Below are 25,476 nucleotides of genomic sequence, written 5' to 3'. Positions count from 1 at the left end.
CATTAGCATGGCAAGCTAGAACCACAGTGAAGGATGACTTCTCATTCCCTGTGGTGCGAATATTCACCGTACGTGCTCCCGTTGTATCCACAGTGCGGTTCACAGGAATATCAAACGTCAGTGGAACCTCGTCCATGTTGATAATGTTCTCTGGACGGATCTTTTTTTCAGCTATCTTGTTTGTACAATATGCACGGAAAGTAGCCAGCTTTTCTTGAAAGTCTTTAGGCAGTTGCTGTGAAATAGTAGTCCGTGTGCGGATGGAGAGATTGCGTCTTTTCATGAACCGGATCCCTGTCGCTTAGTAGGAGCCATTTTGTGGTCTTTACAGATGTAAACACACAAAGGAAATGAAACGTAATATCCGCGCGCTTTTTCTTCTTCTACGCGGGCCGGTGGTTGCTTACAGTAGAAGAAGAAGCGCTTCCTGTTCTATGGGGGCGGGTGCTTACCTTGGCGGTTGCTTGCGTAGAAGAAGAAGCACTTCCTCTTCTACGGGGAAAAAAGATGGCGGCTGTTTACCGTAGTTGCGAGACCGAAACTTTATGAAAATGAATCTTAATATTAATCCATATATAAAGCGCACCGGGTTATAAGCCGCACTGTCAGCTTTTGAGTAAATTTGTGGTTTTTAGGTGCGGCTAATAGTGCGGAAAATACGGTATAAGTTACACTGGAGCCCAGCCAAACTATGAAAAAAACTGCGACTTATAGTCCGAAAAATACGGTAACTTTAGAATTTGATGCCAGCAACACGTGACAAAGAAGTTGGGAAAGGTGGCAATAAATACTGGTAAAGTTTTCTGGCCCGCCTGCAGTCCAGACCTGTCTCCCATCGAAAATGTGTGGCGCATTATGAAGCGTAAAATACGACAGCGGAGACCCCCGGACTGTTGAACGACTGAAGCTCTACATAAAACAAGAATGGGAAAGAATTCCACTTTCAAAGCTTCAACAATTAGTTTCCTCAGTTCCCAATCGTTTATTGAGTGTTGTTAAAAGAAAAGCTGATGTAACACAGTGGTGAACATGCCCTTTCCCAACTACTTTGGCACGTGTTGCAGCCATGAAATTCTAAGTTAATTATTATTTGCAAAAAATAAAATAAAGTTTATGAGTTTGAACATCAAATATATTTTCTTTGTAGTGCATTCAATTGAATATGGGTTGAAAAGGATTTGCAAATCATTGTATTCCGTTTATCCTCTCGCTGGATCGGTTCGCAGCCGAGTGTGAAGCGACTGGGATGAGAATCAGCACCTCCAAGTCCGAGTCCATGGTTCTCGGCCGGAAAAGGGTGGAATGCCATCTTCGGGTTGGGGAGGAGACCCTGCCCCAAGTGGAGGAGTTCAAGTACCTCGGAGTCTTGTTCACGAGTGAGGGAAGAGTGGATGGTGAGATCGACAGGCGGATCGGTGCGGCATCTTCAGTAATGCGGACGCTGTATCGATCCGTTGTGGTGAAGAAGGAGCTGGGCCGGAAGGCAAAGCTCTCAATTTACCGGTCGATCTACGTTCCCATCCTCACCTATGGTCATGAGCTTTGGGTTATGACCGAAAGGACAAGATCACGGGTACAAGCGGCCCAAATGAGTTTCCTCCGCCGGGTGGCGGGGCTCTCCCTTAGAGATAGGGTGAGAAGCTCTGTCATCCGGGGGGAGCTCAAAGTAAAGCCGCTGTTCCTCCACATCGAGAGGAGCCAGATAAGGTGGTTCGGGCATCTGGTCAGGATGCCACCCGATCGCCTCCCTCGGGAGGTGTTTAGGGCACGTCCGACCGGTAGGAGGCCACGGGGGAAGACCCCGGACACGTTGGGAAGACTGGGAACGCCTCGGGATCCCCCGGGAGGAGCTGGACAAAGTGGCTGGGGAGAGGGAAGTCTGGGCTTCCCTGCTTAGGCTGCTGCCCCCGCGACTCGACCTCGGATAAGCGGAAGAAGATGGATGGATGGATGTATTCCGTTTATATTTACATCTAACACAATTTCCCAACTCATATGGAAACGGGGTTTGTAGGTGAAATTACATGGCACAGTAGTTGAAAAACACTGAACTATATGAAACAAAACATCCTACGTTATTTCTGCAAAGATGCACCAGGGCGGCAGCCCTTTGCCTCGGTTTACTTTTCTCTTACCCCCTATCCGAGACTGTGACTTGTAACACTGCCATTTTGTAATGTGTGTACTGTTGTGTAGAATGAAATTAGTATGTTTATGCAGCAGGTGGAGGGATGGTGGAGCAGCTGACCAGCGAGCAGCAGCAGCAGGAGGAGGAGGGGCCGACAGAAAAGCAGGCAAGAGGACAAGCGGGTGTTCTGCTGCTTTCTGACCGACATTCAGTCGACTTCAGCGGACAGAGACGAGAGAGGGTGCCCCCCCCTCAGCTACCAGCCACCTTTTTGGGGAGAGGGCGAGTAAGCAGGCGGCTTAGCTCATACATTCGCTGGAGGGAAACGACAGTTTTTAAATGTCTTCCTGCACTTAAAATCAAACTAGTATTAATTAATTTCGACATTTAAAAAAATGTCCATATTACCCTTCACGCCTCCGATCGTGAAGAGGCTGCTCGGTTGGAAGAAGGGCGAGCAGAACGGCCAGGAGGAGAAATGGTGCGAAAAGGCAGTGAAAAGTCTGGTGAAGAAGTTGAAGAAGACGGGACAATTGGAGGAGTTGGAAAAGGCCATCACGACACAGAATGTCAACACGGAATGTTTAACGATACCGAGGTAAGGAGCCTGAGCGCTGGCTAAAGCTAAGCTAAGCTAAGCTAAGCTAAGCTAGCAAGCTAACGTGCTGTTGACAGCGAGCACAGCGTAGTAGTTAGCTGTTAGCTTTAGCATTGCTAACATCACAACATGACAATTCTAATGTGTTGTATGTTCTTGTGTTAAAAAAAACCCTAAAAAATATAGCGTAACCTACTTATAGCGTGCGTTGTGAGTCCTTTCGAAAATATGCCTTAAAGTACTTTTCACAGCTTTGCTTGATTCGGTCGTGATAATTCAACTTACCACAGCTTGGTTGATTGATTGATTGACATGGATACGCGTTCAAATGTCTAATTTTTTAATTTAAAATATTTTTATTTATTTTTATTTATTGAACAACACATACATTTATGATTCACACACAAGTCAAGGCAATTTCAACATCAAGGAATGAAAAGAAAAGCAAATACAGAGCGTAATAATACTAAGAAATATATATATTTTTTTAAAAGACAAAAAGGGCTACCTAAATCACTTTAAATGTTTTTAACAAATATATACATTTAAGGGCTTTTGTACTCTTAATCATTCTCCAAGATTTGATTAATAATTGTAACCCATCCATCCATCCATCCATCTTCTTCCGCTTATCCGAGGTCGGGTCGCGGGGGCAGCAGCCTAAGCAGGGAAGCCCAGACTTCCCTCTCCCCAGCCACTTCGTCCAGCTCTTCCCGGGGGATCCCGAGGCGTTCCCAGGCCAGCCGGGAGACATAGTCTTCCCAACGTGTCCTGGGTCTTCCCCGTGGCCTCCTATCGGTCGGACGTGCCCTAAACACCTCTCTAGGGAGGCGTTCGGATGGCATCCTGACCAGATGCCCGAACCACCTCATCTGGCTCCTCTCGATGTGGAGGAGCAGCGGCTTTACTTTGAGCTCCCCCCGGATGGCAGAGCTTCTCACCCTACCTCTAAGGGAGAGCCCCGCCACCCGGTGGAGGAAACTCATTTCGGCCGCTTGTACCCGTGATCTTGTCCTTTCGGTCATAACCCAAAGCTCATGACCATAGGTGAGGATGGGAACGTAGATCGACCGGTAAATTGAGAGCTTTGCCTTCCGGCTCAGCTCCTTCTTCACTACAACGGATTGATACAGCGTCCGCATTACTGAAGACGCCGCACCGATCCGCCTGTCGATCTCATGATCCACTCTTCCCTCACTCGTGAACAAGACTCCGAGGTTCAAATGTTTAATTTTTTAATTTAAAATATTTTATTTATTTTTATTTATTGAACAACACATACATTTATGATTCACACACAAGTCAAGGCAATTTCAACATCAAGGAATGAAAAGAAAAGCAAATACAGAGCGTAATAATACTAAGAAATATATATATTTTTTCTTAAAAGACAAAAAGGGCTACCTAAATCACTTTAAATGTTTTTAACAAATATATAAATTTAAGGGCTTTTTGTACTCTTAATCATTCTCCAAGATTTGATTGATAATTGTAACCCATCCATCCATCCATCCATCTTCTTCCGCTTATCCGAGGTCGGGTCGCGGGGGCAGCAGCCTAAGCAGGGAAGCCCAGACTTCCCTCTCCCCAGCCACTTCGTCCAGCTCTTCCCGGGGGATCCCGAGGCATTCCCAGGCCAGCCGGGATATATAGTCTTCCCAAGGTGTCCTGGGTCTTGCCCGTGGCCTCCTATCGGTCGGACGTGCCCTAAATACCTCTCTAGGGAGGCGTTCGGATGGCATCCTGACCAGATGCCCGAACCACCTCATCTGGCTCCTCTCCATGTGGAGGAGCAGCGGCTTTACTTTGAGCTCCCCCCGGATGACAGAGCTTCTCACCCTATCTCTAAGGGAGAGCCCCGCCACCCGGCGGAGGAAACTCATTTCGGCCGCTTGTACCCGTGATCTTGTCCTTTCGGTCATAACCCAAAGCTCATGACCATAGGTGAGGATGGGAACGTAGATCGACCGGTAAATTGAGAGCTTTGCCTTCCGGCTCAGCTCCTTCTTCACCACAACGGATCGATAAAGCGTCCGCATTACTGAAGACGCCGCACCGATCCGCCTGTCGATCTCACGATCCACTCTTCCCCCACTCGTGAACAAGACTCCGAGGTTCAAATGTTTAATTTTTTAATTTAAAATATTTTTTTTATTTTTATTTATTGAACAACACATACATTTATGATTCACACACAAGTCAAGGCAATTTCAACATCAAGGAATGAAAAGAAAAGCAAATACAGAGCGTAATAACACTAAGAAATATATATATTTTTTCTTAAAAGACAAAAAGGGCTACCTAAATCACTTTAAATGTTTTTAACAAATATATAAATTGAAGGGCTTTTGTACTCTTAATTATTCTCCAAGATTTGATTGATAATTGTAACCCATCCATCCCTCCATCCATCTTCTTCCGCTTATCCGAGGTCGGGTCGCGGGGGCAGCAGCCTAAGCAGGGAAGCCCAGACTTCCCTCTCCCCAGCCACTTCGTCCAGCTCTTCCCGGGGGATCCCGCAGGAGACATAGTCTTCCCAACGTGTCCTGGGTCTTCCCCGTGGCCTCCTATCGGTCTGACGTGCCCTAAACACCTCTCTAGGGAGGCGTTCGGATGGCATCCTGACCAGATGCCCGAACCACCTCATCTGGCTCCTCTCCGTGTGGAGGAGCAGCGGCTTTACTTTGGCAGAGCTTCTCACCCTATCTCTAAGGGAGAGCCCCGCCACCCGGCGGAGGAAACTCATTTCGGCCGCTTGTACCCGTGATCTTATCCTTTCGGTCATGACCCAAAGCTCATGACCATAGGTGAGGATGGGAACGTAGATCGACCGGTAAATTGAGAGCTTTGCCTTCCGGCTCAGCTCCTTCTTCACCACAACGGATCGATACAGCGTCCGCATTACTGAAGACGCCGCACCGATCCGCCTGTCGATCTCACGATCCACTCTTCCCTCACTCGTGAACAAGACTCCGAGGTACTTGAACTCCTCCACTTGGGGCAGGGTCTCCTCCGCAACCTGGAGATGGCACTCCACCCTTTTCCGGGCGAGAACCATGGACTCGGACTTGGCGGTGCTGATTCTCATCCCAGTCGCTTCACACTCAGCTGCGAACCGATCCAGTGAGAGCTGAAGATCCTGGCCAGATGAAGCCATCAGGACCACATCATCTGCAAAAAGCAGAGACCTAATCCTGCAGCCACCAAATCGGATCCCCTCAACGCTTTGACTGTACCTAGAAATTCTGTCCATAAAAGTTATGAACAGAATGGGTGACAAAGGGCAGCCTTGGCAGAGTCCAACCCTCACTGGAAACGTGTCCGACTTACTGCCGGCAATGCGGACCAAGCTCTGGCACTGATCATACAGGAAGCGGACCGCCACAATCAGACAGTCAAATTCCCCACAGGACTTCCCGAGGGACACGGTCGAATGCCTTCTCCAAGTCCACAAAGCACATGTAGACTGGTTGGGCAAACTCCCATACACCCTCAAGGACCCTGCCGAGAGTATAGAGCTGGTCCACAGTTCCACGACCAGGACGAAAACCACACTGTTCCTCCTGAATCCGAGGTTCGACTATCCGGCGTAGCCTCCTCTCCAGTACACCTGAATAGACCTTAACGGGAAGGCTGAGGAGTGTGATCCCACGATAGTTGGAACACACCCTCCGGTTCCCCTTCTTAAAGAGAGGAACCACCACCCCGGTCTGTCAATCCAGAGGTACCTCCCCCGATGTCCTCGCGATGCTGCAGAGTCTTGTCAACCAAGACAGCCCCCCCATAATTGTAACCCATTAAGCTAATTAGAAAATGTAGGCCTTACTTTCATAAATCGACATTTATGTAGAAAATTTTTTGCCTGTTGCATAATAATGTTGACACGTTCAAATATATAATTTATTTGTGAGTTGTGATGCACACTAGATAAGCGTCATACTTTGCAATCTAAAAATCCAAAATGTGAGTGAGTAGAAAACATTTAAGCATTGTTTTCTATATTAACTTATTGCAGTGTATATGTAGCAGACATGTTGGAGGTGTGACTCGGAGGATGATGAGACTGGACTTTGGGTATGATGGAATAACAGTGACGTCACATGTGTTCACGTCAGTATAATACTGGTGCTAAAAGACCGATGGCAATGTCACCTGGATTAATAAGATCACTATCTGACTGACTTATTTAAATTTCTGCTTATGGGATGATGGCCTATGAACTTTGGAGTCCCCCTCTTGTGACGTCATCATAATAGTTGCCCAGTTTTTTGGGTGGGAATGCGCTTTAAGCTCCAGGAGGGCGTGGGCCACTGTTTAGATTGTGGTTTAATTTCACTGGTTGAGAGGCTGCAGGTTTACAAAGTAGCAGCAGTCTGCTCAATGCATTAGAGGGAATCATTTTTTATATTCTGCTTCCAACTTGCACTTTCCTCCTCTAGTGTGGTGGGAAAGGGCTTGTCAGAATTTAGCCTGAGGCTCTGTCAAAAATCCCCGAGAGGGATCGCATTTCTATCTTGTGCAGTAGTTGTTTTGTGTTTAACAGAGGTGAGATGATTTGGTATAAAGACAAGAGACATATCAAGTGCAATGTTGGTGTTCAAATATCACCCAGTATTTGGGTGCCTTTTGATTTCTTATTACAAATAAGAAAGGCTGTTGCCTAGTATGTCAGTGGCATGTATAAACACCAAGGTGGATACTGTGTGGGGTTACTGCTTTAAAATTAAAATGTCATCCCCAAAATAAACCCCAGAATCTGATTACCGTCATTTCCGGACTATAGGGCGCACCGGATTATAAGGCACACTGCAGATGAATTAGGGATGTCCCGATCCGATATTTGGATCGGATCGGCTGCCGATATCGGCAAGGCATGGGAAAATGCCAATACAGATCCAGTTTTAAAAAAAACTCCGGTCCGTGTTTTCCAACGCACCGATTTAAATAATACATTCCACTTTTCTGCTGCTCCCACATTCCGTTCCGCATTTTCCAGCCCACCTTCAACACATCCACAGGTCTGTGAATTCTCACGCAATTGCTTTTAGCTGCTGGCATTACACGACAGGCTCTTCTCACTCTTTCCTGTGTCTCCCTCTCACAGACAGCAAGCGCACCTTCTTACACACGTCACATACTGTCACGACACACGTCACATACATATACGTCCTCCCCGAGCAGAGAGGTAGCAGCATGGCTAACGTTAGCTGTGATGCTAGCGCAGCCGTGTGACCAACGCTCCCTCTAAGGTGCGCGCCTGTGCAATTGCGCACTGTTTAAGCGTCCTCTGCGCATAGCAATTATATGCCACGCACAAAATCTAATAAAAAAATAAGCGCATAACAATTTTCGACACACGGACACGACAGAGAAAACAGTTTTCGTCATCATTATTCAAATATTGTAACGTCTGTGGAGACGCTTATCTCCGTTCGGTGCCACACGTCCACACCATCAAAATGCCGAGGCAAACATTTCCAGATCAACACCGTATGAAAAAATTAGTGATTTTTTTAGTTGTGATTGCCTTCTCTGCATGAAAGTTTAAAAGTAGCATATATAAATGCAGTATGAAGAAGAATGTTTTAATGTAGACATGCAAGCCTTGAAAGAACATTTTGAAAATCAAGACTACATTTTGTGCAAATAGGTGCATTTCTACCCTATATTTTAACTGTAGATTTATTCTCATATCAAACTCTTTTGGCTGTCTTTTTGACACTTACATCCGGCGACCCCCTCCACACCCTGGATTATAAATAATGTAAATAATTCAATGTGATTATCTTGTGTGATGACTGTATTATGATGATAGTATATATCTGATAGCATATATCTTATCATGAATCAATTTAAGTGGACCCCGACTTAAACAAGTTGAAAAACTTATTGGGGTGTTACCATTTAGTGGTCAATTGTACGGAATATGTACTTCACTGTGCAACCTACTAATAAAAGTCTCAATCAATCAATCAAAACACATAGAATCATCATACTGCTGTGATTATATGCATCAAGTGTTCATTCAAGGCTAAGGCAAAATATCGACATATATATCGTGTATCGCAATATGGCCTTAAAATATCGTAATATTAAAAAAAGGCCATATCGCCCAGCCATTTCTGTTTGTCATGAATATTTTTGTCTATTTTGTGTTTATCCTTGAATAAACAGGTCCGTTTCTTGTTACCAACCGTTGTGTATTATTCAAACTCCCCTAATTCAGCTGGCTAGTTGTTATCAAGAGTACTATAACCCTTTTCAACATGATTCTGACAACTAAGTAGGCTAAATAACTTTAAACTTTAATACATGCTCGGATAGGCCAGTATCGGTCAGTATCGGTATTGGTCAGTATCGGATCGGAAGTGCAAAAACAATATCGGTATCAGATCGGAAGTGCAAAAACCTGGATCGGGACATCCCTAAGATGAATGGTCTATTTTCTATTTTTTTTTCATATATTAGGCGCACCGGATTATACGGCGCATTAAAGGAGTCATATTATTATAATATAACACTTCCTTGTGGTCTACATAACATGTAATGGTGGTTCTTTGGTCAAAATGTTGCATAGATGATGTTTTACACATCATCTTCAAGCCGCTTTCTGACAGTCGCTTCCGGATGCGCCGTTTTGAGGGCGGTCTTATTTACGTGGCTCACCTTCGGCAGCGTCTTCTCCCCGTCATCTTTGTTGCAGCGGTGTCGCGTGCAAGGACGGGAGTGGAAGAAGTGTCAAAAGATGGTGCTAACTGTTTTAATAACATTCAGACTTTACTTCAATCAATAACGGAGCATCTCCTCATCCGGAAACAACACAGGAAATGTGTCCCGTGAAAAACCGTCTGACCGGAACTCCAATAACTAAAGTTCCTTGGGTGAATAACTCACTACACCGGTATGTTTTAGTGCTTTCATGGCAAGTTTACTGACATATGTAAGTAAGAACTTTAAACTACTTTATATTATAAATGGCAACAGTGGAGGATGAATGTCCCATAACAAGAAGATGGACGAAAAAAAGAAGCTTATTGACTACGGCGTCGGTGCGGACGTGCACAATTTTTCAGGACTTATACAGATCCCAAATACAGATCAGCAGGTACCAGAAGGTAAGAAAAGTTGCTATTGCATAATATTGCGAAACAAAAGGGCAGATAATGTCTTACCTTATACACACACCATAATAATACTGGTATGTTGAAGCACAGTACAATCCATCAAGTGGTGTGGCTTCATAGCTTACCAACGTCATACTAAAACATTTTGATGGATTTTTGAGCGCCGTGTGTAATGTTCTAGATTTTCAATGGAACATTTAAAATGTTGGTGTTGTTTACTTGAGTCATATTGCCATCATAGTACAGCCTACACTTATCTCTTATGTTTGACTGCCATCTACTGATCACACTTATCATTACACCATGTACCAAATAAAATAGCTTCGAGGTGGGTAAGCTCAACCAAACTTGTTTCTTACATTAGGCGCACCGAGTTTTGAGAAAGAAAAAAAAGATTTTAAGTGCGCCTTATAGTCCGGTAGATTCTTCCAAATCGTGTTGGTTACTTGTTGGAGACAACGTGCACCTCGTTCTCAAACTTTTTTCACCATGTACCACCTCAGGAAAAACTTGGCTCTCTAAGTACCACCAACATTAAAAATACAGTAGTGTAGTAGGTCTAAATATACATTAAAATCAAGGCTGAAGCTTTATTTAACAAGTATATTTATTATTTTATGCCACTTTATTACGCACAGTTTAAATCAGGGGTGCCCATTACGTCGATTGCAAGCTACCGGTGGATCGCAAAGGGTGTGTCAGTCAATTACCAGGCATTAAAAAAATAAGACCTAAAAATTAGCGATCATCAATCTTCACTAAGACGTCACTTTTGTCACTTGATTGACATTCACGGCACCCGAGGATCTTGTGAGATGACGCTGGCTGCTGCGAGGTCAATAACAAATGACCGAGAGGAAGGCGAGAAACACTTTTTATTTCAACAGACTCTCGTGCCGTACCTGCCGTCAAAACTCTAAACACCGACTGTACAGTTCCTATCTTCACAATAAAAGCGCTGCTTCATCCTGCTTGCGTTAACAAAATAAGAGTCTCAGAAAGCTGGTGTTCACTAGCCAGCAAGCTACGGAGTTTGCCGCCAATGTATTTCTTGTAAAGTGTATAAAAAGGAGTATGAAAGCTGGACAAATAAGATGCCAAAAACCAACCATTTTCATGTGGTATTAGACAGAAAGGAGGACTTTTTTTCTCCTCCATTTGAAAATGCGGATGTTATCAGCACTATGGTCTGATTCCAATCAATGCAAGTCATCAGAATCAGGTAATACACCAACTTATATTCTTGTCTTTAAGAAAGAGAGGAATCTATATGTGTTAAACTTGCGTGTATTATCATTAAACACCTTTAACCTGTTAACAAAAATGAATTATATACTGTATATGAATGAGGTAGAGTCCCTCGACTTGGTCAGTTGAAAAATATCTCGCCTGCAGAAAAAGTATGTGCACCCCTGGTTTAAACAGTAACACTGTGTTTGAATATAGTAAATTAAAACACTGTACTTAAAAATGAGTTACATTACATTACAATATTCAATTACCGTATTTTCCGCACTATTAGCCGCACCTAAAAACCACAAATTTACTCAAAAGCTGACAGTGCGGCTTATAACCCGGTGCGCTTTATATATGGATTAATATTAAGATTCATTTTCATAAAGTTTCGGTCTCGCAACTACGGTAAACAGCCGCCATCTTTTTTCCCCGTAGAAGAGGAAGTGCTTCTTCTTCTACGCAAGCAACCGCCAAGGTAAGCACCCGCCCCCATAGAACAGGAAGCGCTTCTTCTTCTACTGTAAGCAACCACCCGCCCGCGTAGAAGGAGAAGAAGCGCGCGGATATTACGTTTCATTTCCTTTGTGTGTTTACATCTGTAAAGACCACAAAATGGCTCCTACTAAGCGACAGGTTTCCGGTTCATGAAAAGACGCAATCTCTCCATCCGCACACGGACTACTATTTCACAGCAACTGCCTAAAGACTTTCAAGAAAAGCTGGCTACTTTCCGTGCATATTGTAAAAACAAGATAGCTGAAAAAAAGATCCGGCCAGAGAACATTATCAACATGGACGAGGTTCCACTGACTTTTGATATTCCTGTGAACCGCACTGTGGATACAACGGGAGCACGTACGGTGAATATTCGCACCACAGGGAATGAGAAGTCATCCTTCACTGTGGTTCTAGCTTGCCATGCTAATGGCCAGAAACTTCCACCCATGGTGATATTCAAAAGGAAGACCTTGCCAAAAGAGACCTTTCCAGCCGGCGTCATCATAAAAGCTAACTCGAAGGGATGGATGGATGAAGAAAAGATGAGCGAGTGGTTAAGGTAAGTTTACGCGAAGAGGCCAGGTGGCTTTTTTCACGCAGCTCCGTCCATGTTGATATACGACTCCATGCGCGCCCACATCACGCTGGTTTTTAATATATTATTAAAGTTTGACTGACCTATCTGACTGTTTTTTTGACATTCCTTTAGCGCAGTTAGATGCGGCTTATAACACGGGGCGGCTTATAGGTGGACATAGTTTTGAAATATGCCGTTCATTGAAGGCGCGGCTTATAACCCAGGGCGGCTTATGGTGCGGAAAATACGGTATGTGATTATTTGGCTTACCGCTACAACGGTTTGAAAATCACTGCCTTAGGATATAATGGAAATAGCAATAATCTATTGTATGCCATCATAAAAGCTGTACAATGAAACCTCATTTTACAAACTTAATTGGTTCTTCAACAGGGTTCGTAAATAGAAAAGTTTGTAAGCAACTTTCTCTGTAAGAAACAATGTAAACATAAATAGTGGGTTCCGGCTTCGACAAAAGCCCTTATTTTTGTAAAAGTTGTACACTTTGAACACAAAATAGGTGCTATACAGTATTGTGTATTAAACAAACATAACAAGTCAGTTAATCTTTTTAACGTGCAGCAAAAGAAAGAGGGGAAGGCAGTATCGACAACGCTGTGGATACTTCCTGAATCTTTCAAACCACACATCGCTTGTCCATTGTTCTATTTGGACTCATACTGAGATAGCAAAACAAGAAAATTGCTGTAAAAAGGCTAAAAGGCACACAAAGCCTTTAGCACAGTAGCTAACGACAGCACTGATGTGCTGACTGAATGAACACCGGGGAGCGATCAGCCCGCCCAATGGCTCTGCTGCTAGGCACAAAATGGCTACACTGCCAGACACACAATGGTTGGATGAAATGTTCATACCCTGAGTGTGTAAGTGCTTGAGTAAGTGACAGGAAAACATATATGATTTGTTTGAAAAAACCCGATAGCACTCATCTATTCGACGCCGGAAATGTGGTTTTATGCCTGGGTATATTATTTACTATGCATTGATGCAACCGTAGAAATGGATTGTTTAAAAAGATACTGCATACATGCAGGGAAGACTATGAGCTGTAATTTAGATAATAGTACTCATTACCCATCCACCTAATTCATTTTGTGTTCAACATCATTTCAAAAACCACATGGTTCTTGTTGTAATATAGACCCCTCATCAATAATTCATTAATTGTTGGTATCATTCAGGTCACTAGACGGTCGACTCCAGGTCTCGCACAGAAAAGGTCTCCCTCATGTCATCTACTGCCGCTTATGGCGCTGGCCCGACCTGCAGTCCCACCACGAGCTGAGGGCCGTCGACCACTGTGAATACGCCTTCCATACAAAGAAAGATGAAGTGTGCGTGAACCCTTATCACTACCAGAGAGTGGAGACGCCAAGTGAGTGCCACTCCCTTTGATGTAGGGTTGGACAATTAATCAAATGTTTGTCTCAATTTCGATTTTGACTTCTCATGATCATGAAAATATAATAGAAAAAACGATTAATGGGCCGCGCTAGGTGCATGCAAATTCCTGCGCTTGTAACGGTGAAACGGATGAGTGAGCGTAACAGTAAAAAAAGACGTCTACCTGAAGTTTGGGATCTCACCATGGTTGCTACTTTTTATTTGACACAGCGCTAGTGTGCCTTTTATGATTTCCGCGTTAACGTAACTGGGGACGAAATCACATAATTGACCAATAAACTGTATAATCCGCTGTGAAAAGCATAATATCTGGGAAATTGACATACATGCAGTGTTGGTTTAGTTACTGAAAACCAGTAACTAGTTACAGTTACTAGTTACTTTATTTCAAAAGTAACTCAGTTACTAACTCAGTACATACACCACAAGGAATGTTACTGTGAAAAGTAACTATTTAGTTACTTATATATATATATATATATATATATATATTTTTTTAAAGCCCCCTTTAATGCCCTTTTAGCCTTCATTTCAGTGCTGTTATTGCACTGGAGAATAATACAATCTGTTGATCAACTTGACATGCATTTGCATCACTGAACTCTGCTAAGCAATGTGGTCTACATACAACACACAAAGACAAATATATGTTTCAAAGGGCCAATTTGTTTTTGCAGATTTGAATTGCTATTTTGGGCAGTAGATAGGATCGTTGATCCAAGACACAACTTACATTGAACTAAAATGTTCTTTTCTTTGTGCTCGACAAAAGAAAAGTAGTGAGAATATCTCCATGTTAAGAAACTCGACTTTGGTTACGCCATGATGTCTTGTTAGTAAATACTGACACGCTCCCCCAACCCTACTTCGACATGATCCAAATACCTACACAGTGGTCTCTGATGAAAATACATGTGTGTCTCCAGTTTTGCCCCCTGTCCTAGTTCCAAGACATACGGATATCCCTGCAGAGTTCCCACCGCTGGATGACTATAGTCCTTCCATCCCTGAGAACACCAACTTCCCTGCTGGTATTGAACCACAGAGTAACTACACACCCGGTGAGAGAAAGTGTACATCGGTAACACAGGAATGAAAGCATTGCATGTAATAAAAGGTCTTCATATTTAGCATGGGTATGACATGAGGATGAACAAGTGAAATTTCATCACTATCTGATATGTATTGTAACATAAACTTGTGGTTGGATTTTAATAACATTTGCTCTATTGTTATGGTATGACCAAGTAGCAATGTTCCCTCTAAGGTGCGCGCATGTGCAATTGCGCACTGCTCAAGCGTCCTCTGCGCACGGCAAATCTATGCCACGCACAAAATCAAATAAAAAAATAAGCGCATAACAATTTTCGACACGACCGAGAAAGCAGTTTTCGTCATCATTGTTCAAGTATTGTAACATCTGTCGAGACGCTTTGAGGACATGAATTCCATCGATCACTTTACTGAGCAAAACTCTTTATTGTCGGCCATAAACACATCAACAAAACATTAGTAAAAAAAATGATATCTAGCAAAACTGGTCATTTTCTGCAGTACAAACCAGACCAAAAGCAACTTTGTTGTATCAAGAGCAGCCGCTCGCTCTTTCTCACTTGCGCCAACACATGCACATATGGCACTTAGCCAGTGATGCGTTTACAGCCACACAAAAAGTCGGACAACTCCAACACCACACATAGTGTCATTCCAGGTCGTTACACTATGATTTACCAATCAAATGTGTGCTTATTCTAGTGTAATTTATTAGGAATCTTCATTTATAAATATTAATCATGAAATGCTGTTAGTATATTAAATAAATACTAATAAAAATATATTTTTTACAAACAGGAAGTTGCAGGAATGTACACATGATCCCCTGCTTACATCTCATTGTGCAACATGTGAATGTTTTAATGGGAACTAAATGCAATGTCTGAAAGGGGTACAAATTATTTCCAAAGCAGGACCTCCACCCAGACAAACAATACAAGTACACAGTTCATGAAAAACAATATTTGTTGTTATTGTCATTGTAAGTGGGCCTAAACACTTATATTAGAAAATAACCTCATGGAAATGACTGTTGTCATTTGATTATAATAATAAGAGAATGTTGTCTATCTGTGTTGGCCCTGCAATGAGGTGGGGACTTGTCCAGGGTGTACGACGCCTTCCGCCCGAATGCAGCTGAGATAGGCTCCAGCACCCCCCGCAACCCCGAAAGGGACAAGCGGTAGAAAATGGATGGATGGATGGAGATGTAACTTGTTATTTAGTCAGGTTTGGGACAGGTGTGCTGCTGGTGTAGCCACAGTGTGCACGTCTGATGTTGCTCACATGGGCTCCACTCAATGATCAGGGAGTTTTTGCCTTTGCTCACACACATGAAAAATTAGAGGGAACATTGCCAAGTAGAATTTTTTTGTAACTGAATTCCACATGGATAATGGGTTGTTTGAATAATAAAAAAGTGTAATGACAAATACTGCAATATTGTGACATACTCAAAGGATTTGTTCGGAGACAATTACACCACAATCACGGTCGGGATGGGCGATATGGCCTAAAGTCTTTATTACAATATATATTGCAGCCTCTTGCGATAACGGGATGGGATTAGGGATGTGTACCGAGTGCTGGTATTTTTTGGTACCGGTTCCTATTTGGGTCAGTCCATGAGGACTGTGAAGATTCTGGACTAACGATACAGCTATCGGTATTTTTTTGTTCCAGCTGACCGACGTAATTATGACACACTGTCACATTCAGTTCAGCTGCGGCTGCTACACATTCACATCAGCTTTGAATAAAACCTAAAGGGAAGCAACACCACGCAAACATTTGAAATACAATATTTCCTCCTCAAAGTCACGCACGCTGTGCCAGCTTGAAGTGAACACGAGGAGTCACGATCGCGTTTTATGAACCGTCCATTAATCCACAGGCCAATATTAATCCACTCCAAAAAGTGAAAAATTGAGGTAATATAATAATCCATGAAGTTGTTTTGAAGCAAGATAGTATCCACTAGAGATGCGCGGTTTGCGGGCACAACCGCGGAGTCCGTGGATTATCCGCCGATCGGGCGGATGAAATAAAAAAAAATTAGATTTTATCCGCGGGTCGGGTCGGGCGGTTGAAATGAAAAAAAATTAGATTTTAAATAGATTCAGGCGGGTGGCAGTTAAACAAATTCGGAAATATATATACATAGTTAAATGTTGTTACCCACATACGAAAAACGAGCAGGCACCTGCAGCATATGCCACAACAGAAGAAAAAAAAAAAAAGAGATGGACACTTTTACGGAGCGGAGAAGGGACGCCTCGCCGGGGTCCGGGACCGAGGCCCCTTCCCCCGAGAGGGCCCCACCGGGAGCCGTAGCTGAGGCGATCCGCAAGAAGGGCCCGACGCACGTCCAGGGTCACCACCGCGCCCACCGCACCGACACCCCGCCTCGTCCGCCTTCGCCGCGGCCGGCGTCACACGCAGCAGGTAAGCAGCTTACCTGCCCGCCACCCCCGTGGCCGGGGGCTCGTAACAGGGGTCACTCCGCGCGCTCCGCCCGCGCAGCTTACCTGCCCGCCACCCCTGTTGCCGGGGGCGCGTAACAGGGGTCACTCCGCGCGCAGTGCGCTCACGAAAGGGGTGGGGCTCACCCTGGTTGATATAGACAGCAGGACGGTGGCCATGGAAGTTGGAACCCGCTAAGGAGTGTGTAACAACCCACCTGCCGGATCAACTAGCCCTGAAAATGGATGGCGCTGGAGCGTCGGGCCCATACCCGGCCGTCGCCGGCAGCGAGACGCGCTTGGAGGTGCGCTCAGCGCGGCTCCCATATGATTGCGCACTGGTGTGCGTCTGTGCCGTGACAGCGTGGCACGCGAATGTCTGTGCTGCATTGGATCAGTCTCCTTTCTTTAACAGGCAAAAGCTTTATAACCTCACTAATGCCTTGCATCGTCTATATTAGATATATAACAACGGGCGGGTGCGGTTCTGATCAAATGTTAGATCGGGTGGATGGCGGATGGTTGACGACTTTCTGATGCGGTTGCGGATGAAATAATTGCCTATCCGCACATCTCTAGTATCCACTGTGACTGACAGGTCTCTGGTTGCCGTCTGACGTCACTTCTTTGTTTGCGTGTCAATAAAACACATTTTGCTCAGTTCTGGCTCTTGACTGCAAACTGGATGATCGAGCATTCCATTTGCTCACTATGTCTTTTTTATTTATATAATACACACTACACACACACATACATCAGTAGCTGTTAACACTCAATATGGCTTCCAGTCCATCACTCAAATACATTCGTGTGCAACATAAACCTAAATGACATTTCTTATTGTTACACAATGCACACACACAGCATGCTAATTGATTGTATTGATGTATATGATATATCTGAAATATCATGTAAAAGGTATGTGCACAAGCACAAGCACAAGCATGCCATACATAAATATTATTTCCAGCTGAGTATAATTGTAACGAATAGAAACAGTGTGCATCTTTACAAGAAGATGATATAACTGCATTTCACCTTGCACGGCACACATAGTTGACGTCTTTAAGAATTAAAAACAGCTGTTGATAAAATACTTTCCTGCTCATCATGTTGGAGGTGTTAGGGTTTAATTTGTACTAATATAAACGCTAAATAAAATACATTGTTCACATCTTTATTTCCACAAATTACATATACCGTATTTTTCGGACTATAAGTCGCAGTTTTTTTTCATAGTTTGGCCGGGCTCCAGTGCGATTTATATGTTTTTTTCCTTCTTTATTATGTATTTCCGGCAGGTGCGACTTATACTCCGGTGCGACTTATACTCCGAAAAATACGGTAGTACCGATAAATACCGGTATTCATAAGGAATATTGATAAGGGTGTCGTTAAAATCTTTACGATATACAGCCCTAATCACGATATATTTTTTGCCATATACTGTAAATGATAATTGTGAATCATTTCAAAATTATTGAATTATAAAAAAATTTATCACAATTATAAAAACACAGGATGGCAGTGTAACACTATCAATCAGTATTTACATTATTTTTCTTATTCCCTTTCATTATTTACAAAATGTATAATAAAGTCCATTTATCTATCTAATTTCTATACCGCTTATCCTCATTAGGGTCGCAGAGTAGCTGGAGTTTGGCCCAACTACTTCGGGCGAGAGGCGTAGTACACCCTAGACTGGTCGCCAGCCAATTGCAGAGCTTATAATAAAGTCAATAGTGCAAAAATAATTTTTAAAAAAGCAAAAAACTACTATTGGCTCTCATTTCCTGAGTTTTTAAACAATAACAAAAACAATTTTGTGATAGTAAAAAATATCAATAGTATCAACCATTTACTGATTCTATACATAGTATCGTTACTGTCAATATTTTTATAGATCCGATCACTCTTGTTTACTTTTAGCTTGGTAGTTAAAGGGGAACATTATCACAGTTTCAGAAGGGTTAAAACCATTAAAAATCAGTTCCCAGTGGCTTATTTTATTTTTCGAAGTTTTTTTCAAAATTTTACCCATCACGCAATATCCCTAAAAAAAGCTTCAAAGTGCCTGATTTTAACCATCGTTATATACACCCGTCCATTTTCCTGTGATGTCACATAGTGATGCCAACTCAAACAAACATGGCGCATAGAACAGCAAGCTATAGCGACATTAGCTCGGATTCAGACTCGGATTTCAGCGGCTTAAGCGATTCAACAGATTACGCATGTATTGAAACGGATGGTTGTAGTGTGGAGGCAGGTAGCGAAAACGAAATTGAAGAAGAAACTGAAGCTATTGAGCCGTATCGGTTTGAACCATATGCAAGCGAAACCGACGAAAACGACACGACAGCCAGCGACACGGGAGAAAGCGGGGACGAATTCGGCGATCGCCTTCTAACCAACGATTGGTATGTGTTTGTTTGGCATTAAAGGAAACTAACAACTAGGTTTACAGCATATGAAATACATTTGGCAACAACATGCACTTTGAGGGTGCAGACAGCCCAATTTTCATTAATTAATATATTCTGTAGACATACCCTCATCCGCGCTCTTTTCCTGAAAGCTGATCTGTCCAGTTTTGGAGTTGATGTCAGCAGGCCAGGGAAGCTAGGGTCGATATTCTTCTCTTGATCATCTTCGGTGGCATAAGGGACGGTGTGAGCCAAGACATCCAGGGGGTTTAGCTCGCTCGTCTGCGGTAACAAACTGCCGCCATTGCTTGCCGTGCTACCGAGGTCCTTTGTCCCTGAATTGCTCACACACTCCGGCAGATTCAATGGGGGTCTGGCGGCAGATTTCTTTGACTTTATGGTTGGAAATGCATCTGCTTTGAGTGTCGCAGGATATCCACACATTCTTGCCATCTCTGTCGTAGCATAGCTTTCGTCGGTAAAGTGTGCGGAACAAACGTCCAATTTCTTGCCACTTTCGCATCTTTGGGCTACTGGTGCAACTTGAATCCGTCCCTGTTGGTGTTGTTACACCCTCCGACAACACACCGACGAGGCATGATGTCTCCAAGGTACGGAAAACAGTCGAAAAAACGTAAAATAACAGAGCTGATTTGACTCGGTGTTTGAGAAAATGGCGGATTGCTTCCCGATGTGACGTCACAACGTGACGTCATCGCTCCGAGAGCGAATATTAGAAAGGCGTTTAATTCGCCAAAATTCACCTATTTAGAGTTCGGAAATCGGTTAAAAAAATATATGGTCTTTTTTCTGCAACATCAAGGTATATATTGACGCTTACATAGGTCTGGTGATAATGTTCCCCTTTAACTATGCTTTTTTGTGTCCTCCTGCGGTGTAGTGTGTTTAGCTATTCCTTGCCCTGTAGTGATGATGTACGTTTATTTGCCACCATGGAGGCGAGGATCGTGATATAGTTGATGCACTGTGGAGGGGCGTTAGCCGCGAGCGAGAATGCTACATTGCGTTGAGAACGCGTTCGTTCGCTTTTCGCCTTCAAATTTGCGGGACATACCGTATTTTTCGGACTATAAGGCGCAGTTTCTTTCATAGTTTGGCCGGGGGTGCGACTTATACTCAGGAGCGACTTATGTGTGAAATGATTAACACATTAGCGTAAAATATCAAATAATATTATTTTGCTCATACACGTAAGAGACTAGACGTATAAGATTTCACCGGATTTAGCGATTAGGAGTGACAGATTGTTTGGTAAACGTATAGCATGTTCTATATGTTATAGTTATTTGAATGACTCTTACCATAATATGTTACGTTAACATACCAGTTGGTTATTTATGCCTCATATAATGTACACTTATTCAGCCTGTTGTTCACTATTCTTGATTTATTTTAAATTGCCTTTCAAATGTCTATTCTTGCTGTTGGCTTTTATCAAATACATTTCCCCAAAAAATGTGACTTATACTCAAGTGCGACTTATATATGCTTTTTTCCTTTTTTATTATGCATTTTCGGCTGGTGCGACTTATACTCCGGAGCGATTTATAGTCCGAAAAATACGGTAACTAGAATATCACGGTCAAGGTTTATTTATTTATATAGCGCAATTTAGAAACAGCTACTACTGCCCAGAAGTGCAGTACATATTAAAAACAAAAAGGTAAAAACATTTAATTTAATAAAAATCACAATAAGTACAGAACATTCTGTATAAAAACACAGTTTCTGCAAACTAATTACAAAAATTGTAAAAACAACATAAGCACTGTGGATAAAAATAAAAAAATTAAACAGGATAAATAAAAACATTAAAATGTCCATAAATATGTACAGCTCAGCTTGTGTTAAATGCCAGCGCAAATAAGTGTGTTTTTAAAGAAGATTTAAAAGTCTCGAGAGTTTCAGAGGTAGAGCGTTCCAGAGTTTAGGGCCTGCTTCTGCAAAAACTCTCTCCTCTGGTCTTCAGTCTCATGCATGCATGATCACAATATGATGATAGAAATAAAAGCTCTACTGTATCGTCGGCCAAATGTATTTTGTATATTGTTTATATTGCACAACCTTAATTTACAGGCACATAAATAAATATATTAAACCAGACAATAGTAACTTTTAGTTATGTTAGAAATGCTCATGTAGGTTCTACTCTAGTTTAATTTTGTGTTAATTATTTAGGTATGGCAAAATTATTTCTGAGGCTTAATTTTTTATTTTTTTTAATTCAGCAATTTTTGTGAGGTTTTTTTTCTTTCTTCCCCCACCCCCCAGAAACACCTCCACCCGGATACCTGAGTGAGGATGGCGAGACAGGCAATCACCAGCTCAACCACAGCATGGATACAGGTGAGTCCATGTGCACTAAAGTTCAACCCAAACCCTTCTAACTATACAATAAATATACATTAAATCAGGACCTGTTGTTACCCTTCTATTTCAGGTTCACCCAGCCTGTCACCCAATCCTGTGTCGCCCACAAATAATAATCTTGGTAAGATACAATTTCACTGTAACATTTAGAGGTCACGGTTCGGTTCATTTTCGGTACAGTAAGAAAACAACAAAATATAAATTTTTTGGTTATTTATTTACCAAATTTGTAAACAATGGCTTTATCCTTTTAACATTGGGAACACTATAATACTTCTGCCCGCGTTAATCAACATTAAACTGCCTCAAGTTGTTGCTCAGATTAAATAAAATGACAAAACTTTTCTTCTACATATAAAAAGTGCAACATTAAACAGTTTCAAGTCAACTCATCATGCTTAATTTATTACAGCATTTGGGAAGCCTGTAGTTTTATATGATGTAAATGTTATATTTTTATCAACATGTGATAGCAGGGACCCTGCCATTCAAAACTAGGCTGCTCCATTACTAATGAATAATGTAACTATAGCTGAAAAAATAGTACAATAGCAATAGGAGAGACTATTCATCCCTGAACACCATGGAGTTCATGTAGGCTTAATGATGCACTTACATTATTATATCAACTATCAGAGACAGAAACTCTTTATTTAACATAATGTCCTTTTTTGCTGCATCAACACAGCTCAATCAACACAGAAAAAGGTAAAGTGAAATAACAGACAGACAGGGCTTTGCTGTCCGTAACACACATACACACACACCCACACACACACACGCACAAACCGCAAAATGAGCTAACGTTACGCTAAAAGCGAATTAGCCTTCACCTCAAGCCAGGACTGCGAGCGAGCTGAAGCTGCCATTTATATTTCTAGAAGGTCAACAGGCTCATAGTGATGTTACTAGTAGTTGACTGGGAGGTGTTTATTATAATTTGGGGAGAGTCCGCTGCCTGATGATTACCTGCTAAACGCTAAGCACTGACTACATGCGCTCTGAATACGCACTGCTGATTGACTGTTACCGCTCTGTTTGTAACCATTGAGATGGTTGTGTGGGTGGGACAATGCTGGGGGCTGTGTACTGACAGAGACAGGCAGAAGGAAGCGGAGCAGCTTGTTAAGACTTTAGCTTAGCTTACCGGTAATATGTTCGTGTAGAAACTCGTTCGGTACACCTCCGAACCGAACTGAACCCCCCGTACCGAAACAGTTCAATACAAATACAAATACCGTTACACCCCTAGCATCAGTATCATTATTGGGTATGCCAGCACAATCTAAAAGAATCCAATACATGATCAGGATGAACTATTGCATGAATAATAATAATGCACACTTTTGTTTGACATTGTCGCTCCAATATGTTTATTATTGTGGTTGTGGTTTGATTCAGTAAGGGGTTTGGACTATTTGGGCTACTGTTATTAGCGTTATTGTTTTGCAGTATGTCCTCACAAGTGTCCTCAGTTTCAATAGGTACTGTGCTTCAATTACTTGCCAAGAGCATTGTCCACTAAAATATAGCCAGTTTGCCCAATTTGTTTGAAAGTGATGGCAACAATAAAATACAACAAACCACAGAACCCGATTTTTCCAACTGTGGAAACAACTGAACTTCAAGATGTTCAATACGTGCGATTTTTTTTAACAGAGGTTGACTGTGCATTTGTTTACACATTTAAGATCATTAAAAGGTATTGACCTTCCAATTACAATGGTAAAATCAGAAATAAAGGTTAATTGCGTTTTGAAGGGTTACCGTATTTTTCGGACTATAAGTCGCAGTTTTTTTCATAGTTTGGCCGAGGGTGCGACTTATGTGAGAAATTATTAACACATTAGCGTAAAATATCAAATAATGTTATTTATCTCATTCACGTAAGAGACTAGACGTATAAGATTTCACGGGATTTAGCGATTAGGAGTGACAGATTGTTTGGTAAATGTATAGCATGTTCTATATGTTATAGTTATTTGAATGACTCTTACCATAATATGTTACGTTAACATACCAGTTGGTTATTTATGCCTCATATAACGTACACTTATTCAGCCTGTTGTTCACTATTCTTGATTTATTTTAAATTGCCTTTCAAATGTCTATTCTTGGTGTTTGGTTTTATCACATACATTTCCCCCAAAAATGCAACTTATACTCCAGTGCGACTTATACAGTATATGTTTTTTTTCTTCTTTATTATGCATTTTCGGCCGGTGCGACTTATACTCCGGAGCGACTTATAGTCCGAAAAATACGGTACTTGCATTATTAGTGTTCCATATCATGATTACATAAGTGCTTAATTTAGTCTCAAAATAATGTTGATTGTATTGTTCATGTGCAATAATCTGGCATGTGAAATGTGAGCGAAAAAGCGAAAATCCGCCTTTTTCAAACATTCATTTTCATGACAAAAAAAATCAGTTTCGCATTTTTTAAAATTATCCATCCATCCATCCATCCATCCATCCATCCATCTTCTTCCGCTTATCCGAGGTCGGGTCGCGGGGGCAGCAGCCTAAGCAGGGAAGCCCAGACTTCCCTCTCCCCAGCCACTTCGTTCAGCTCCTCCCGGGGGATCCCGAGGCGTTCCCAGGCCAGCCGGGAGAGATAGTCTTCCCAGCGTGTCCTGGGTCTTCCCCGTGGCCTCCTACCGGTCGGACGTGCCCGAAACACCTTCCTAGGGAGGCGTTCGGGTGGCATCCTGACCAGATGCCCGAACCACCTCATCTGGCTCCTCTCGATGTGGAGGAGCAGCGGCTTTACTTTGAGCTCCCCCCGAATGACAGAGCTTCTCACCCTATCTCTAAGGGAGAGCCCCGCCACTCGGCGGAGGAAACTCATTTCGGCCGCTTGTACCCGTGATCTTGTCCTTTCGGTCATGACCCAAAGCTCATGACCATAGGTGAGGATGGGAACGTAGATCGACCGGTAAATCGAGAGCTTTGCCTTCCGGCTCAGCTCCTTCTTCACCACAACTGATCGATACAGCGTCCGCATTACTGAAGACGCCGCACCGATCCGCCTGTCGATCTCACGATCCACTCTTCCCCCACTCGTGAACAAGACTCCGAGGTACTTGAACTCCTCCACTTGGGGCAAGATCTCCTCCCCAACCCAGAGATGGCACTCCACCCTTTTCCGGGAGAGAACCATGGACTCGGACTTGGAGGTGCTGATTCCCATCCCAGTCGCTGCACACTCGGCTGCGAACCGATCCAGTGAGAGCTGAAGATCTTGGCCGGAGGAAGCCATCAGGACCACATCATCTGCAAAAAGCAGAGACCTAATCCTGCAGCCACCAAACCAGATCCCCTCAACGCCCTGACTGCGCCTAGAAATTCTGTCCATAAAGGTTATGAACAGAATGGGTGACAAAGGGCAGCCTTGGCGGAGTCCAACCCTCACTGGAAACGTGTCCGACTTACTGCCGGCATTGCGGACCAAGCTCTGACACTGATTATACAGGGAGCGAACTGCCACAATAAGACAGTCCGTTACCCCATACTCTCTGAGCACTCCCCACAGGACTTCCCGGGGTACACG

At 42.9% G+C, this 25,476-nt stretch overlaps 1 protein-coding gene across 1 annotated transcript in view; it reads left to right on the top strand.

The window, feature by feature from the left end:
* The first annotated feature begins 2,234 nt into the window (after positions 1–2,234).
* smad3b (SMAD family member 3b) overlaps positions 2,235–25,476 on the top strand; it is a 52,903-nt gene continuing 29,661 nt past the window's right edge. Inside the window, exons 1-5 of the mRNA XM_061969492.2 lie at positions 2,235–2,726; positions 13,364–13,557; positions 14,513–14,647; positions 21,823–21,897; positions 21,992–22,042. Coding sequence (XP_061825476.1) covers positions 2,524–2,726; positions 13,364–13,557; positions 14,513–14,647; positions 21,823–21,897; positions 21,992–22,042 — 658 coding nt within the window. The 5' untranslated portion in view covers positions 2,235–2,523. The remainder of the gene's footprint in view (positions 2,727–13,363; positions 13,558–14,512; positions 14,648–21,822; positions 21,898–21,991; positions 22,043–25,476) is intronic.

The sequence above is a fragment of the Nerophis lumbriciformis genome, linkage group LG10 (assembly GCF_033978685.3).
Source record: "Nerophis lumbriciformis linkage group LG10, RoL_Nlum_v2.1, whole genome shotgun sequence".
NCBI classification, from domain to species: Eukaryota; Metazoa; Chordata; class Actinopteri; order Syngnathiformes; family Syngnathidae; genus Nerophis; species Nerophis lumbriciformis.
Note: the sequence above shows the minus strand (reverse complement) of the source record. Positions and strands in the feature narration are given on the sequence as shown.